General features: G+C 46.1%; 2 protein-coding genes across 4 annotated transcripts in view; one reads left to right on the forward strand and one right to left on the reverse strand.

Annotated features, from left to right (window-relative positions):
- Positions 1-2029, reverse strand: part of LOC128622961 (zinc finger protein 883-like) — a 37229-nt gene extending 35200 nt beyond the window's left edge. The window contains exons 1-3 of one of the 3 annotated variants that reach the window (XR_008388482.1): positions 1989-2029; positions 1804-1898; positions 189-1704 (exon numbers count right to left, since the gene is read on the reverse strand). The gene's annotated coding sequence lies outside the window, so the exon portion shown is untranslated. Of the gene's footprint in view, positions 1-188; positions 1705-1803; positions 1899-1988 lie in introns of those variants that run through there. The other 2 variants (XR_008388481.1, XM_053649738.1) reach the window with 2 other exon arrangements.
- A 5326-nt stretch (positions 2030-7355) lies between these two features.
- Positions 7356-10132, forward strand: LOC128623679 (microtubule-actin cross-linking factor 1, isoforms 6/7-like). The gene is made up of 2 exons (XM_053650831.1): positions 7356-7442; positions 8982-10132. Exon 2 carries the CDS (start codon positions 9017-9019, stop codon positions 10130-10132), a length of 1116 nt encoding a protein of 371 aa, XP_053506806.1. The 5' UTR covers positions 7356-7442; positions 8982-9016.
- Positions 10133-15360: the final 5228 nt, after the last annotated feature.

Raw genomic sequence — 15360 nt, forward strand, 5'->3', positions numbered from 1 at the left:
TTAAACGACTGTCTTAAATTAATAATATATATTCTGGTTTATGTGTGTATTGGGCTCTTTTCTGTTTTGGACAAACAGTTGTGTAAAGTTTTAGTCTGAAGTTTATATTTGTAACACTCAATTTGTGGATTTTATTTTAAATAAACATCTGATTAATCGAAAAAAAATAATAGGCCAAGTAATTGATTATGAAAATAATTATTATTTGCAGCCCTAGACTAAACACAATTGACTTTGATATTATGAATGGAGTGCTTAAACTAAAATGGTTGCAAAACCTGAATGAATATTGGTATACAATTCTGTGTTCGAATATTTTAAAAATGTGGGGGTATAACATTTCTTTTACAATGGGATTTTGAAATATCTAAGCTGTCTTGGACAGCTAAACTCTCAGCTTTTGACAAACAGGTCCTTCTATATTGGAAAATATTTTTCAAAAACAATTTTTGCCCACATGATATGTCAATTTGGAACAATAGACGTATATTAACAAATAGACATTCCTTATTTATAGAAGAATGGTGGGATAAAGAAATCTGGTCAGTACTACATATTATGGACATAGAGGGTAATATCTTGGATTATAAGGGCCTCTGTAGCAAATTTTAACTAAACAGCCCTCAAAGGATTTATAACAAAATTATTAAACGTATCCCTTTACTAATGATTAGATTAATAAGAGAACATGTAAAATACACAGAGACAAGTCCAAAGATTCATGAGCCTAGGATAAACCAAGTTCATTTTATAGATAAACACTGCACTAATACATTTCTGAGGAAATGTCTCGTACAAGAATGCTATCCGAGTCCTGTAAGACGAACTTACATTCTTAATCATCACAATAGAAAAGTCAGATGTGAAATAAGGAGGAAATATATTTCTTATTCCATATCCCCCAAAATCAAAGAAGTGCACTTTAAAATTATGAATGAAATATATCCCACTAAAGAATTTCGAAGTTATATTTAACATGGAAATCTCAAATTAATGTTTATTCTGTAATTCTGATATAGAAACAATGGAACATTTGTTTGGTTTTTTTTAATTGCAAATCTGTTCAAGGTTTTTGGAGTGATGTGTAAAACTGGTTGAAACAAAAGATTAAAGTGTTATAGACTCTTTTACTTGACAAAAAAATCTCTTTTCTGATAAATAATCAGTCAAATTTTTTATACATAAATGTAGATACCTCAACCAAACATTTTCAAAAGAAATAACTATATATGTGAACTCACTGAAAATAATGACTATTCCCCAAGCCAGAAACCTGTTTTCATTGTTACACAATATTAAACTCATATAACAAACCCCTACAAATGTTCTCTTATTTTTATTTGTTTTATTTATGTATTTTTTTCATTTCTACTTTTGTTTTGAATTATGCAAATATTATTGTGTCCTCAGTCTGTTATGTAAAAGAGTTCATGAATAAAGTTTTGTTGTATTGTAAACACTGAATCAACCAATAAAGAACAAACAATAAAAACACGTCTTCACATCGTTCTCAATGAGACTAGTTAGAGAGTTTTTGGAGGACGTGGCCACGACGTTTCTGGACCGTTAGCCAAGATTATATATAATAATAAACCTTATCAAGACGTGGTAAACTAACAACGTTGTCATAAAGTAATATCACACTGACGAAAAGAGACTGACTTGTGACGTCATCAGAACGCGCGCTGTTTGCTGGGACGTTTTCTGCTTGTTGTATATAGTGTTGTCATGGTTACTTAATTATAAACAAGTTGTCAGAGTTTAAAAATGAAAAGAGAAATCAGACACGTGACTAAACTTTACCTCTGAGCCAGTAGCAGCAGGAGTCTGTGGAGATTTTCCTAAAGAGCGGGGTCTGGACTCTGATTTCATTATAAGAGGAGTAAAGAATCAGGACACTGGAAGAAAAACACAGAGATTCATGACTCCAGAATCTCCACTAACCTGTTAACCGAGTATCTCAGATGGTAAGTTTCAGATGAACTCACCTTTAGTGAAGTTACACAGAGGATCAGAGCTTCAAAGCCCGTGTGGAGAGGGAAGCTCCGAGACCAAGCGTGTGTGAGTTTCCTGTAGTGACGTCATCGACGATGACGTGAAGCTTTCAGGTGTGTTCGATTTCATGAGGCGCTGCGCAGACCGATTATGGAAGGCCGAAAGCACAAAAATGTAACAAACGTAAACGCATGGACGCGTGATTGCGTGAAGAAACGTAAACACAAAGAATTCTAGGTCTGGGTCACCAAACACATTTTTCATAATAAAAGCAAATCATCTAGCAATGCAAACACAAAGCGTGTATATTTATTCAATATTTATTATAATAAATAAACATTAATTATTAGGAATATGCCTTAATTATTAGTTCTGTATAACAGTTATGAATTATTTTAATTTTCTTGTAATATAATATTTTTTATAATGGCCTATAATTAATTAATACCAAAAACTGGATTGCATTATTGTTGTTGTTGTTGTTTTCTGCATGGGGTGTCCAGCTGGGGGGTATTCCAGAACCATTTTGTAAGTATACTAAGAGAAAACGTATAACCTCAACTTTCAGTTCCAAAAACGGAGGTAACTTTCAGGGTATCTAAGTAGCCATAGCAACTTATTCTCTGACCATAACTTGGTCCGGAGCAGGTTATGTTCCAGGGTTACTTTGTTTCAGAGAGCTGATGGACCATAGAGTGCTCTTTTGAAGAATGTCCTGTGGACGAGGAAGCACAGATTATATAAAATCTTTTTCACCATGAGAGGGTGATAAGACCATGAACGGCTCGTGAATGGTGCACCGTGCGGAAGATTTCCACCATCCAGCAAGCAAGGGGAGAGTATAAAAGGGTGACATTCCACTCGCAGAGAGAGAGAAGTATCTCCAAGCATGTGTGCGAATCTCTGGCCTGTTTTATGCAGTTTTGCCGACGCGTGCATGTCTGCTAATCGCTGTTGTGTGTTTTTTCCTGGTTTCAGGCGACTCCGACGCGTGTGACGTCTCCGTCCCACCCCATTGGCTGTAACCGCCGATGGCTGAGACCCTCACCGCCTGATTGCCCTTCAACCTACACACACATACACACGTGCACCCACACACGCACCCCCGCTCACCGATTGTATTGAATAAATCTCCCATAACACTGAAACAGCCTCCTGTGTGTCTGTGCTCCGCCCACCGCTGGCTAAAATCCCTACACTGGTGGAGGATGCAGGCATGACCACAGACCCACCCATCTTGTGGGTCACCAACGGTGACACAACAGCTCGCCCACAGCCTACAAGCTGTGACACAAGAACTAGCAGCCCTGAGGACAGCGACTCCCGCAGCTGCTACGCCCCTCCTGATCCTGGCCGTGAGATCCGACCCCTGCTTCCCCCTCTAAACCCCGAAGATGACATCGAGGCCTACCTCGAGACCTTTGAGGGCGTCACCCGTCGCGAAGAGTGAGACCGCGATGAGTGGCCACGCATCCTTGGCCCGCTGCTTTCCAGGGAAGCGCGCACGGCCTATTACTCCCTCTCTCGGGAGGAGGCAGCTGACTATGGAGAGGTAAAGAGAGAGATCCTGGCGTGGTGTGGGCGAAACCCGCTTCAGGCAGCGGCGGAGTTCCACCGGTGGCGCTACAGGCCAGGAGCCAAGCCACATGGACAGATGGACACCCTCCTGCGCCTCACCAAGAGGTGGCTCCAGCCTGACATGCACACTGCCACCGAGGTTGTAGAGAGGGTGACCGTGGACCGGTTCCTGAGGACCCTGCCACCCACCGAACGCCAGGCCGTGGGATGCGAGCCCCCGGGACATCCAGGGAACTATTGACCGCCCTAGAACACACCCTGACCACCCTGGCACTCGGCAAAGAGGGACAACACCAGCAAGGCCGCCCGGACTACGGGACTCCCAAGGACAAGCCCAGCCCGACCAAGCCAAATCATAGGACACCGAAGAAGACCCAGAAAACCTGGTCGGCAGGACGTGTCCTCCCCACGCTGGATCTGCCAAAACTGCCCCAGTGAGCAAAGGAAGCATGAGTGCAACAGGCCTACCTGGACCGAGGCGAGGTGGACGCTGGGACAGAAAGTAAGCTGCACACACATTCTAACCCTCTCTTGTCTGTGTTCCAGCAGGTAAACCGGCAGGGGAACTTTGGCTGAGAGCAGAAAGAGTACAGCCGCCTGAAGTATTGCTGGGCCCAGGTGCGCCAGATCGAAGGGGTTGACCAGAGCCCGAACCAGAAACTCCCCTCCTCTTACTTTCTGGTCAAAGACTCCCCTCCTCTTACTTACTGTACCACCGGACCAACCGCCGAGGGGACACCGTGGACCTCTTAGTCGTGCCCAAAGCCAGAACGCAGGCCCTGATGCACTTGGCCCATGCCCATCCGCTCGGGGGCCACCTGGGTGCGAGAAACACCCTGGAGAAGCTGAAGGACCGTTTTGTCTGGCCAGGCATGGACGCAGAGGTCCGACGCTTCTGCCAACAATGCCCCCAGTGCCAACGCACGGCCCCAAGGAAGCCCCCGCCAGCACCACTCATCCCGCTTCCCATCATAGGCGTCCCGTTTGAGAGGATCGGCATGGACCTCGTCGGGCCGCTCCCAGGATCCACCCGAGGGCACGAGTACATATTGGTAATCATGGACTATGCCACCAGATACCCCGAGGCGGTACGACTGCGTAAAGCCACCTCCCGGAACATCGCCAAAGAACTGGTGCTCCTGTTCAGCTGTGTGGGGATCCCAAAAGACATCCTAACTGACCAAGGTACCCCGTTTGTGTCAAAGCTTATGTCTGATCTGTGTCGGCTGTTGCAGGTGAAACACCTAAAGGCATCAGTCTACCACCCACAAACGGATGGGCTGGTTGAACGGTTCAACCGGACCTTAAAGCAGATGTTGCGCCGGGTGGTAGACGAGGAAGGGAGGAACTGGGACCTTCTCCTGCCATACGTCCTCTTCGCCGTCCAAGAGTGCCTCCAGGCATCCACGGGCTTCACACCGTTCGAGCTCCTCTTCGGACGGTGGCCGTGTGGACTGCTGGACGTGGCACGGGAAGCCTGGGAACAACAGCCTTCCCCATTCCGCTCAGTCATCGAGTATGTACAGGAGATGCAGGAGAAGATCGACCGAGTGGCCCCGATCGTCCAGGAACATATGAGAGCCGCCCAGGAGGAACAGAAACGAGTGTACAACCGCCCAGCACAACCCCGCGAGTTCCAACCTGGTGATCGGGTACTCCTGCTAGTGCCCAGCAGCTCCTGCAAATTCCTAGCTCAATGGCAGGGCCCATATACAGTCCTCGAGAGGAGAGGTCCCGTGAACTATTGCCTGCAGCAGCCCGGTAAGCGAGCAGACACACAAACGTACCACATAAACCTGCTAAAAAGGTGGACAGAGCAGGGCACCTTAGTCCAACTGGGCGAAGAACTCACCCCCGCCCAGAAGCAGGAGCTGACAGAGTTAGTGGGGCAATTTACCGATGTTTTTTCTACCTCCCCAGGCATGACTCAGCTGGTACAGCATGAAATCAAGACTCAGCCGGGAGTGGTGGTGCGGCAGCGGCCCTATCGGGTCCCGGAGGCCCACCGTAGGGCTATCGAGGAGGAGGTCAGCCGGATGCTGCGGGACAACATCATAGAGGAGTCCAACAGCCCCTGGTCCAGCCCTATCATAGTCGTACCAAAGCCTGATGGAAGTATGCCCCTCTGCAATGACTTTCGGAGGCTAAACTAGGTCTCGGAGTTTGACAGCTATCCCCTCCCCTGGGTGGACGACCTAGTGGAGCGATTGGGGAGGGCTCATTTCATCTCCACCCTGGACTTAACAAAGGGGTACTGGCAAGTGGCGCTGGCCCCAGAGGCGAGACCGAAGACGGTTTCAGCACAGCGAACGGCCACTGGCAATACCGGGTCTTCCCCTTTGGGCTACATGGAGCTCCTGCGACGTTCCAGAGGCTGATGGACATTGTCCTGCGACCCCATCGTGCCTTCGCAGCCGCCTACCTGGATGATGTGGTCATTCACTCCTCCACCTGGTCGGACCACCTGTTCCACCTGGGGGAAGTCCTGAAGGAGCTCCGGAAGGCCGGGCTGACAGCCAACCCCAAAAAGTGCCACCTGGGGCTGACCGAGGCACAGTACCTCGGGTACCGTATTGGCTGGGGCTTACTCAAGCCACAGGCGAAGAAAATTGAGGCAGTAAAGGGTTATCCTCGACCTTCGACAAAAAAACAGGTACGTGCCTTCTTGGGGTTGGCGGGGTACTACCGTAGGTTTGTACCTAACTTCTCCTCTCTAGCCTCCCCCCTCTCAGATCTCACAAAGAAGGGCCAGCCGGACCGGGTGAAATGGTCTACAGACGCAGAGCGGGCATTCCAGAACCTGAAGGAAGCCCTCACCAGTGCCCCCGTACTACGTAACCCGGACTTCGCCCTCCCATTCACCGTGCACACAGATGCGTCAGAAACCGGGCTGGGCACGGTCCTCTCACAGACCTTCGACAGGGAGGAGCACCCGGTCCTCTACATTAGCCGAAAGTTGTCCCCAGCAGAGAGGAAGTATGCAGCCGTGGAGAGGGAGGCCCTAGCAATAAAGTGGGCCATCGAGGAACTACGGTGCTACCTGGCTGGGCGGAACTTCGTCCTGGTGACAGACCACGCCCCACTCCAGTGGATGGCCAAGGACAAGGACACTAACACCCGGGTGACTTGGTGGTTCCTCTCCCTACAAGATTTCTCATTCCAGGTCCAGCACCGGGCAGGGACCCAACACGGAAATGCAGATGGCCTCTCAAGATGGGACGCCCTGTGGGCCCGACATGCAGCGGCAGTAGGCTCGGAGCTGGGGGGGGGGTACTGTGGCGACAGGCCAGTTGCTGGCGCGCAGGAAACAAAGATCGCTCCTCCCGCAACTGCCGCAGTGGCACAGAAGAGACAGTTCCGCTTCAGCGCCGCCAAATGTTTTGGACGGCCATTCACGGCTCGTGAATGGTGCACCGTGCGGAAGATTTCCACCATCCAGCAAACAAGGGGAAAGTATAAAAGGGTGACATATAAATATTAGAGCTGCACCGATGTACTGGCCCATAATTGGTATCGACCGATAAAGGCGATTTTTCACGCTATTGGCCATTGGCTGATAGTTTAAAAACATCCGATGATCAGGCTCGATTATATCCTGTCAATCAAAAGAGGGCAGGAAAACATCGATTTTGTGCTGTGTGTAAAGATGATGTCTCTGGTGTGGAATGAAGACAAAACTGCAGTTTCTAAGCTCTGTAAGCTCTGCACTGTTAAAAATTTTGCACCAAAAGAGAGCAACAGTGAAGCAAGAGTTTCGGCGTCGAGTCTAAACAACCCCCCCCAGCGCCCCGGCTGCTCACTCACCCTTGGGCTGAATTAAAGGGCCATACACTGTTGAAAGATTTAAATGAAGATGAGTTGACAAAAAGGTATATATTGCACATAAAATATATTTGTAGAGTAGTGTATTTCATATCCATTTAATGTATATATATAAAAAGTTTTATATAATAAATAATAATATTATTTATTATATAATAAATAACATTCAATAAGTTAAGAAAACTTACTTTAATCTTCAGAATTTAGTTCATGTGTTAATGTTAATGTGTTTAATGTGTTTTCTGTTTATGAAACCAGTTACTGTGAAATAACTTTTTAAAAACTTTTTAAAGTTTTAATTTGCATTTCCTTCAGAATAGTGGAATAAATTATTATTCATTTAAAAGAAGGTATAAAAGGCAGAGCCACCAAACTATCGGTATCAGCCAATATCACTCTGAATAATTGGTTATCAGTAATGTAGTATCGGTTGTAAAGTAGTAAAGTAGAAAGAAATAGTATCAGTAGTATCAGTGCATCTCTGATATATATATATATATATATATATATATATATATATATATATATATATATATATATATACACACACACACACATATATATATATATATATGTGTGTGTGTGTGTGTGTGTGTGTGTGTATGTATGTATATATATGTATATATATGTATGTATGTATATATTAGACATTTTTTTCTATTCTATTCCCATTTAATGTGTATTCTTTCTTATTTTTTATTTTTTTTATGTAATTGAGCTGCTGTAACGAGGGAATTTCTCCAGTGTGGGATCAATAGAGTTTAAGCTTATCTTATCTTATCTAATGGAACCGACATTCCTGTTAAAGCAGATGAAGGAGACTATGTTACAGGCTCCTAGCCAGCCTAGTGGAAGGGGAGGTTCTTTTTTCAAAAAGTGGACCTTTATGCAATTTTTCCCCTCATTTTGTATTTAATTATGAGGTTCAAATACTTTATTTTTGGTGACTTTTTATGCATTATTTTGCATTATAATGCATTATTATGCATTATTTGTCAGCCTGTCCCTCTTTATTAAAAGCTCTTATCTGCACTTGCTCCTCCATTATGTTAACAATAGGGCTGCAACTAACAATTATTTTCATAATCGATTAGTTGGACAATTATTATTATTATTTTTTTTTAGATTAATCGATTAATCGGATGGGGCGGGGCAAACTTTCAGTGCCTTTTTAAAAAAAAATAAAATCCACAAGCCGAGTGTTACAAATATAAATTCAGACTAAAACTTTACACAACTGTTTATCCAAAACAGAAAAGAACCCAACACACACACACACACACACACACACACACACACACACACACACACACACACACATGAATGTATATTATTAATTTAGGAGTGTAGTTTAATTCTGTGCTTTTTGTGAATCCATAAAAAAATTATGCATAAGTACTAATATATAATATAAATATAAACTAACTAAATAAGATGGATAGATAGATAGCATTATTTTTTATGGATGCACAAAAAGCACAGAATTAAACTACACTCCTAAATTAATAATAAAAACTCACTTTCTCTGCACCTTGTGGTTTCTGTTACTCGTTGTTGTACTCGTTTCTGTTTCTTGTTGTCTTTAGACATATTATTTTAGGTCAACATTATTGAGGTCAACATGGTGACCGTCTCCCCAGAGCCCCAGCACGAGACCCATGAGGTGATCTCACCTGCTGAACTCCCATCGGAGGTCAACAAGGTGACCTCTTCCCCAGAGCTCCAGCATGAGACCCACGAGGCGGTCTCATCCCCAGAGCTCCAGCATGAGACCCACAAGGTGGTCTCATCTCCAGAGCTCCAGCATAAAGTCAAGTTCCTGCTAGAGGTCAACAAGGTGACCTTCCAATCCATGTTCCTGTCTGAGGTCGTAGAGACTGCCTCCCAAGCCATGTTCCTGTCTGAGGTCGAAGAGATGACCTCTCCAGCCAAGTTCCTGTCCGAGGTCAAAGAGACGACCTCTCCAGCCAAGTTCCTGTCCGAGTTCGAAGAGATGACCTCTCAAGCCCAGTTCCTGTCCGAGGTTGAAGAGACGACCTCTCCAGTCAAGTTCCTGTCCGAGGTCAAAGAGATGACCTCTCAAGCCCAATTCCTGTCCGAGGTCGAAGAGACGACCTCTCAAGCCGAGTTCCTGTCCGAGGTCGAAGAGACGATCTCTCAAGCCAAGTTCCTGTCTGAGGTCGAAGAGATGGCCTCGCAAGCCAAGTTCATGTCTGAGCTCAATGAGGTGACCTCCCACGCCAAGTTCCAGCTAAAGGCCGACGATGTGACCTTCCACACCAAGTTCCAGTCTGAGATCGACCATGTGACCTTCTATGCCAAGTTCCAGTCTGAGATTGACGATGTTACTTTCCATGCCAAGTTCCAGTGTGAGATCAACAAGGCGACCTCCCACACCAAGTTCCAGTCCAAGGTCGCTGACAAAGACAACCAAGTTATGCTCACACCTGAGTCTGTTGACACGACCAACCAAGTTCTCCTCATGCCTGAAGCCAACGTCACGACCAACAAAGTTTTGCTCATGCCTGAATCCAACGTCACAACCAACCAAGTTCTGCTCACGCCTGAAGCCGACGTCATGACTGACCAAGTTCTGCTCACGCCTGAGTCTGTTGACTCAAACAACCAAGTTCTCCTCATGCCTGAAACCAACGTCACGACCAACCAGGTTCTGTTCACACCTGAAGCTGACGTCACGATCTATTCAATTCAATTCAATTCAATTTTATTTGTATAGCGCTTTTTACAATAGACATTGTCTCAAAGCAGCTTTACAGAAATATCAACATGGTATACAGATATTAAAGGTGCGAATTTATCCCAACTGAGCAAGCCACTGAGTGGCGACGGTGGCAAGGAAAAACTCCCTAAGATGTTTTAAGAGGAAGAAACCTTGAGAGGAACCCGACTCAGAAGGGAACCCATCCTCATCTGGGTAACAACAGATAGTGTGAAAAAGTTCATTATGGATTTATATGAAGTCTGTATGGCCTTAGGAGCAGCCGTAGTCCCAGCAGTCTGGAATTAGAGAAGATTTGAGCTCCATCCAGAGGCAGAAAGGATCTGGATCTCTAGTATCTCCATAAATTCATGTGGGGCTCGGCGAAAGGAGAGAGGGAGAAAAAAGATTATTATGACTGCGAAGTAGTAGAACAGAATCTAGTCAAGGTAGGCTTTAGTAAACAAATACGTTTTAAGCCTAGACTTAAACACTGAGACTGTGTCTGAGTCCCGAACACTAATAGGAAGACTGTTCCATAACTGTGGGGCTCTATAAGAGAAAGCTCTTCCCCCTGCTGTAGCCTTCACTATTCGAGGTACCGTCAAATAGCCTGCATCTTTTGATCTAAGTAGGCGTGGCGGATTATATAAAACCAAAAGGTCGCTTAGATATTGTGGCGCGAGACCATTTAGTGCTTTATAGGTTAATAAAAGTATTTTATAGTTAATGCGAGATTTTACTGGGAGCCAATGCAGTATTGATAATATCGGTGTGATACGGTCGTACCTTCTAGTTCTAGTTAGGACTCTAGCAGCTGCATTCTGGACTAACTGGAGCTTATTTATATTCCTACTGGAACATCCAGACAGTAAGGCATTACAGTAATCTAATCTAGAGGTGACGAATGCATGAACTAGTATTTCCGCATCATGTAGTGACAATATGTTTCTTATTTTAGAAATATTTCTGAGATGAAAGAAGGCTATCCTAGTAATATTATCTACATGAGCATCAAATGATAGGCTGGAGTCAATAATCACTCCAAGGTCTTTAACTGCTGCACATGATGAAACAGAAAGACCATCCAGAGTAACCATGTGATCAGAAAGATTACTTCTAGCTACACGTGGGCCTAATAAAAGTATTTCTGTTTTATCAGAATTAAGTAGAAGGAAGTTAGTTAACATCCAATGTCTAATGTCCTTTACACAATCCTCAGCTTTACTAAGCTTCTGTCTGTCCTCTGGCTTCGCTGAAACATACAACTGTGTATCATCAGCATAACAGTGGAAGCTAATTCCATGTTTACGAATAATTTGACCTAGGGGTAGCATATATAAAGTAAAGAGCAGTGGGCCTAAAACAGAACCCTGTGGAACTCCAAAAGTAACCTCAGTACGCATGGAGAATTCACCATTTACATCTACGAACTGATAACGATCGGTCAGATAAGACCTGAGCCAGGAGAGGACTGTTCCCTTAATACCAACAACATTTTCTAATCTATCAAGGAGAATAGTGTGATCTATAGTATCAAAAGCTGCACTAAGGTCGAGTAACACAAGCAGAGAGACACAACCCTGATCGTAGGTCAGTAGAAGGTCATTTACTACTTTAACTAATGCTGTCTCTGTGCTATGATGAGGTCTAAACCCTGACTGATACATTTCATGAATGTTATTCCTATCTAAGTACGAGCATAACTGCTTTGCTACAACCTTTTCTAAAATCTTAGAGATGAAGGGGAGATTTGATATTGGTCTATAGCTGGACAATTGAGACGGGTCAAGATCAGGTTTTTTAATCAAGGGTTTAATAACTGCTAATTTAAGTGATTTAGGTACATAGCCAGTGCTTAGGGAAGAATTGATTATATTTAGAAGTGGTTCAATTACTCCTGGACAAATCTGTTTAAACAAACATGTAGGTACGGGATCTAGTATGCAAGTTGATGAATTGGCTGAAGAGATTAATGTAGCTAGTTCGGTCTCTCTAAGCGAAGCAAAATACTCTAAACATTGATCTGATATTGCTACATTGTCATGTAATGGGTTTGTTACAGTACTGTCCGGTTTTAATTTAATGGCCTGTATTTCACGTCTAATATTTTCAACCTTATCGATGAAAAATTTCATGAAATCTTCACTGCTATGTAATGATTGAGTGTTTCTCTCTGTAGTGGTTTTATTCCTAGTTAATTTTGCTACTGTGTTGAAAAGGAATCTAGAATTGTTTTTGTTCTACCACGTTCTGCTCATGCCTGAAGCTGACGTCATGATCAACCAGGTTCTGCTTATGACTGAAGCTGACGTCACGGCCAGCCAGGTTCTGCTCACACCTGAAGCCGACGTCATGACCAACCAGGTTCTGCTTACACCTGAAGCCAACATCACGACCAACCAGGTTCTGCTCACGCCTGAAGCCGACGTCATGACCTACTAGGTTCTTCTCACACCTGAAGCCGACATCATGACCACCAAGATCTGCTCACGCGTGAGTCTGCTGACACGGATAAGCAAGTTCTGATCACGCCCGAGTATGCTGACACGGACAACCAGGTTCTGCTCACACCTGAAGCTGATGTCACGACCAACCAGGTTCTGCTTACGCCTGAAGCTGACATGATGACCAACCAGGTTCTGCTCACGCCTGAAGCCAACGTCATGACCAACCAGGTTCTGCTCATGCTTGAAGCTGAGGTCACGACCAACCAGGTTCTTCTCATGCCTGAAGCCGACGTCACAACCAACAAAGTTCTGCTCACGCCTGAGTCTGTTGACACGGACAACCAAGTTCTGATCATGCCTGAGCCTGCTGACATGACCAACCAGGTTCTGCTCATGCCTGAAGCCGACGTCACGACCAAACAAGTTCTGCTCACACCTGATGCCGACGTCATGACCAACCAGGTTCTGCTCATGCTTGAAGCCGGCCTCACGATGAACCAGCTTCTGCTCACGTCTGAAACCGATGTCATGACCAACCAGGTTCTGCTCACACCTGAAGCCGACGTCACGATCAACCAGGTTCTGCTCATGCCTGAAGCCGACATCATGACCAACCAGGTTCTGCTCACGCCTGAAACCGACGTCACGACCAACCAGGTTCTGCTCACACCTGAAGCCAATGTTACGACCATCCAGGTTCTGCTAACTCCTGAAGCCGACGTCATGACCAGCCAAGTTCTGCTCACACCTGAAGCCAACGTCACAACCAACTAGGTTCTTTTCATGCCTGAAGCCGATGTCATGACCACCAAGATCTGCTCACGCCCGAGTCTGTTCTGATCACGCCCAAGACTGCTGACATGGACAACCAAGTTCTGATCACGCCCGAGCCTGCTGACATGACCAACCAGGTTCTGCTCACACCTGAAGCCAATATCACGACCATCCAGGTTCTCCTCATGCCTGAAGCCAACGTCACGACCAACCAAGTTTTGCTCATGCCTGAATCCAACGTCACAACCAACCAAGTTCTGCTCACGCCTGAAACCGACGTCATGACTGACCAAGTTCTGCTCACGCCTGAGTCTGTTGACTCGAACAACCAAGTTCTCCTCATGCCTGAATCCAACGTCACGACCAACCAGGTTCTGCTCACACCTGAAGCTGACGTCACGATCTACCACGTTCTGCTCATGCCTGAAGCTGACGTCATGATCAACCAGGTTCTTCTCACGCCTGAAACTGACATCACGACCAGCCAGGTTCTGCTCACACCTGAAACTGACGTCACGACCAACCAGGTTTTGCTTACACCTGAAGCCGACGTCATGACCAACCAGGTTCTGCTCATGCCTGAAGCCGACGTCACGGCCAGCCAGGTTCTGCTCACACCTGAAGCCGACGTCATGACCAACCAGGTTCTGCTTACACCTGAAGCCAACATCACGACCAACCAGGTTCTGCTCACGCCTGAAGCCGACGTCATGACCTACTAGGTTCTTCTCACACCTGAAGCCGACATCATGACCACCAAGATCTGCTCACGCGTGAGTCTGCTGACACGGATAAGCAAGTTCTGATCACGCCCGAGTATGCTGACACGGACAACCAGGTTCTGCTCACACCTGAAGCTGATGTCACGACCAACCAGGTTCTGCTTACGCCTGAAGCTGACATGATGACCAACCAGGTTCTGCTCACGCCTGAAGCCAACGTCATGACCAACCAGGTTCTGCTCATGCTTGAAGCTGAGGTCACGACCAACCAGGTTCTTCTCATGCCTGAAGCCGACGTCACAACCAACAAAGTTCTGCTCACGCCTGAGTCTGTTGACACGGACAACCAAGTTCTGATCATGCCTGAGCCTGCTGACATGACCAACCAGGTTCTGCTCATGCCTGAAGCCGACGTCACGACCAAACAAGTTCTGCTCACACCTGATGCCGACGTCATGACCAACCAGGTTCTGCTCATGCTTGAAGCCGGCCTCACGATGAACCAGCTTCTGCTCACGTCTGAAACCGATGTCATGACCAACCAGGTTCTGCTCACACCTGAAGCCGACGTCACGATCAACCAGGTTCTGCTCATGCCTGAAGCCGACATCATGACCAACCAGGTTCTGCTCACGCCTGAAACCGACGTCACGACCAACCAGGTTCTGCTCACACCTGAAGCCAATGTTACGACCATCCAGGTTCTGCTAACTCCTGAAGCCGACGTCATGACCAGCCAAGTTCTGCTCACACCTGAAGCCAACGTCACAACCAACTAGGTTCTTTTCATGCCTGAAGCCGATGTCATGACCACCAAGATCTGCTCACGCCCGAGTCTGTTCTGATCACGCCCAAGACTGCTGACATGGACAACCAAGTTCTGATCACGCCCGAGCCTGCTGACATGACCAACCAGGTTCTGCTCACACCTGAAGCCAATATCACGACCATCCAGGTTCTCCTCATGCCTGAAGCCAACGTCACGACCAACCAAGTTTTGCTCATGCCTGAATCCAACGTCACAACCAACCAAGTTCTGCTCACGCCTGAAACCGACGTCATGACTGACCAAGTTCTGCTCACGCCTGAGTCTGTTGACTCGAACAACCAAGTTCTCCTCATGCCTGAATCCAACGTCACGACCAACCAGGTTCTGCTCACACCTGAAGCTGACGTCACGATCTACCACGTTCTGCTCATGCCTGAAGCTGACGTCATGATCAACCAGGTTCTTCTCACGCCTGAAACTGACATCACGACCAGCCAGGTTCTGCTCACACCTGAAACTGACGTCACGACC

Source organism: Ictalurus furcatus, chromosome 19 (genome assembly GCF_023375685.1).
Source record: "Ictalurus furcatus strain D&B chromosome 19, Billie_1.0, whole genome shotgun sequence".
Taxonomy (NCBI): Eukaryota; Metazoa; Chordata; class Actinopteri; order Siluriformes; family Ictaluridae; genus Ictalurus; species Ictalurus furcatus.

Excerpts from the sequence above, each read along its gene's own strand:
- LOC128623679 (XM_053650831.1), top strand. The coding sequence starts at position 9,017 with ATGGTGACCGTCTCCCCAGAGCCCCAGCACGAGACCCATGAGGTGATC.